The sequence below is a fragment of the Echinococcus granulosus genome (assembly GCF_000524195.1).
Source record: "Echinococcus granulosus chromosome Unknown EG_S00033, whole genome shotgun sequence".
Classification (NCBI taxonomy): domain Eukaryota; kingdom Metazoa; phylum Platyhelminthes; class Cestoda; order Cyclophyllidea; family Taeniidae; genus Echinococcus; species Echinococcus granulosus.
Genome location: NW_020170413.1, coordinates 437918 through 439465, shown reverse-complemented (window position 1 = coordinate 439465; position 1548 = coordinate 437918). Strand labels below are relative to the sequence as shown.

General features: G+C 43.0%; 1 protein-coding gene across 1 annotated transcript in view; it reads left to right on the top strand. All coding sequences in view use genetic code 11, as the record gives it.

Moving 5' to 3' along the window:
* EGR_04934 (RecQ-mediated genome instability protein) overlaps positions 1–1548 on the top strand; it is a gene marked incomplete at both ends in the record, with an annotated part of 7907 nt that overhangs the window by 4136 nt on the left and 2223 nt on the right. Inside the window, one exon of the mRNA XM_024494183.1 lies at positions 202–500. Coding sequence (XP_024351420.1) covers positions 202–500 — 299 coding nt within the window. The remainder of the gene's footprint in view (positions 1–201; positions 501–1548) is intronic.

Genomic DNA, 1548 nt, shown 5'->3' with positions numbered 1-1548 from the left:
AGCGGGTCGTTTTGGTGATACTGTGCGTTTGGTTCTCTTGAAGCCATTGGCTTATTCTTTTTAAATGCCTTCAAGCCGTGAGCGGTGCATATTTATAAATTAGTTAATCCAATTGGTTCCGAAATCTCCCACTCCTTTCATCAGCAATTCATCTTTCGACTTCACGGTTGCATATTTCCTGCTCTCTTAAAATCCTTTCAGCCGCTCGGTCCTCCTTTTCCTCATCCAACTGTCGGACCTATCCACAAAACGCCAATATTCCGACGTATGCACTTCATCTCACAGATGGTGTGCGTACAATCAAAGCCGTGGAGGTGGGATCCATGACTTCAACGACAGCGACATCACCAGAGGAGTGGTTTCGGGTTGGCGCCAAAGTGAAGCTGAAAGGTCCACTAAAATTACGTAAGGGAGTCTTACTTCTTCCTAATGGGACCATCTCTAATCCTGTCGTCACTGCTCAATCACCGAACTCACAGTGCTGCTTTTTGGGCGGGGAGGTGAGTCTCCCATGCAGACAGCTTCCATGCCATGCTCTTGTAGACTGTTAGAACCATTTTGGACACATTTAGTAGCTTATTCATTCATCAATACATATTTCTATTCATCCCGTATCAATCCTTCCACCCACCTATCCATCCGATTAATTTTTCTTGAGTTTTTGAATCAGTGGTTAACTGGATGATAGCGTTAGCTGCGTAATTCTCCCATTTTGTGACCATTCCGAAAGGAAGTAAGTTCCCTAATAATTTCATCGTCTTGTACTTTACACACCTATTACCAATATTGGAATAACTTTTATTACGCAATGCTATTCATTGTTTTTAAGTAGGCGACGAAACAGCTTTACATGAAAAAGTTAACAGAAAATGGCTTATTAATGATTTGTTAAGATTCATAGGGACTTTCAAATGCATTTTTTTGTTTATATGCCTGAACAATAGCAATATGCACGTAAGCCTCCTCCTCGCGCTCTCTACCACTAAGTGCTAGTTTGATCCAGTTAGAAAGGTGCGGAGGCCCGTCTTGCAATTTGTTGTAAAGCATTTGGAGGAGAAGGCTTAATATGCGGCAGCATAACTTACCGCCTGAAATCAAATGCTTTAAGTGGTTTCAGTGTATGTGTCGATGAGAGATGAATCACCTTGAGGAGGATCTGATAGTGCCGAGCTCATAGGATTACACATTGGTATGAGGAGGAGGGGTATTGGGAGCTGAACGTATCAGGACCTTCTAACTTTTGTTGGTGGAATGTTTGACAAAACTTGAGTGAGCGATAGTGAAACAAGCGGTATGCGCGTGCATTTTCTGGGAGGCGAAAGTCGTGGTGAAAGTTTGGCAACTTGGTCCCGCCCAAATTACGGAGACTAACAACGTTTGGCAGCGGATTTGGAAGACCATTGATTTGTTCTATACCTACTTCACAGATGCGTTATAAAACCGTGCCGTGCCTTTTGAGTTATTCGCTGGCTAACTGCCAAATGGCTTTTGAAATGTGGCGATACTTCAGCGAACGAACATATCAGGACTTATCTTCAAGCGGTTTGT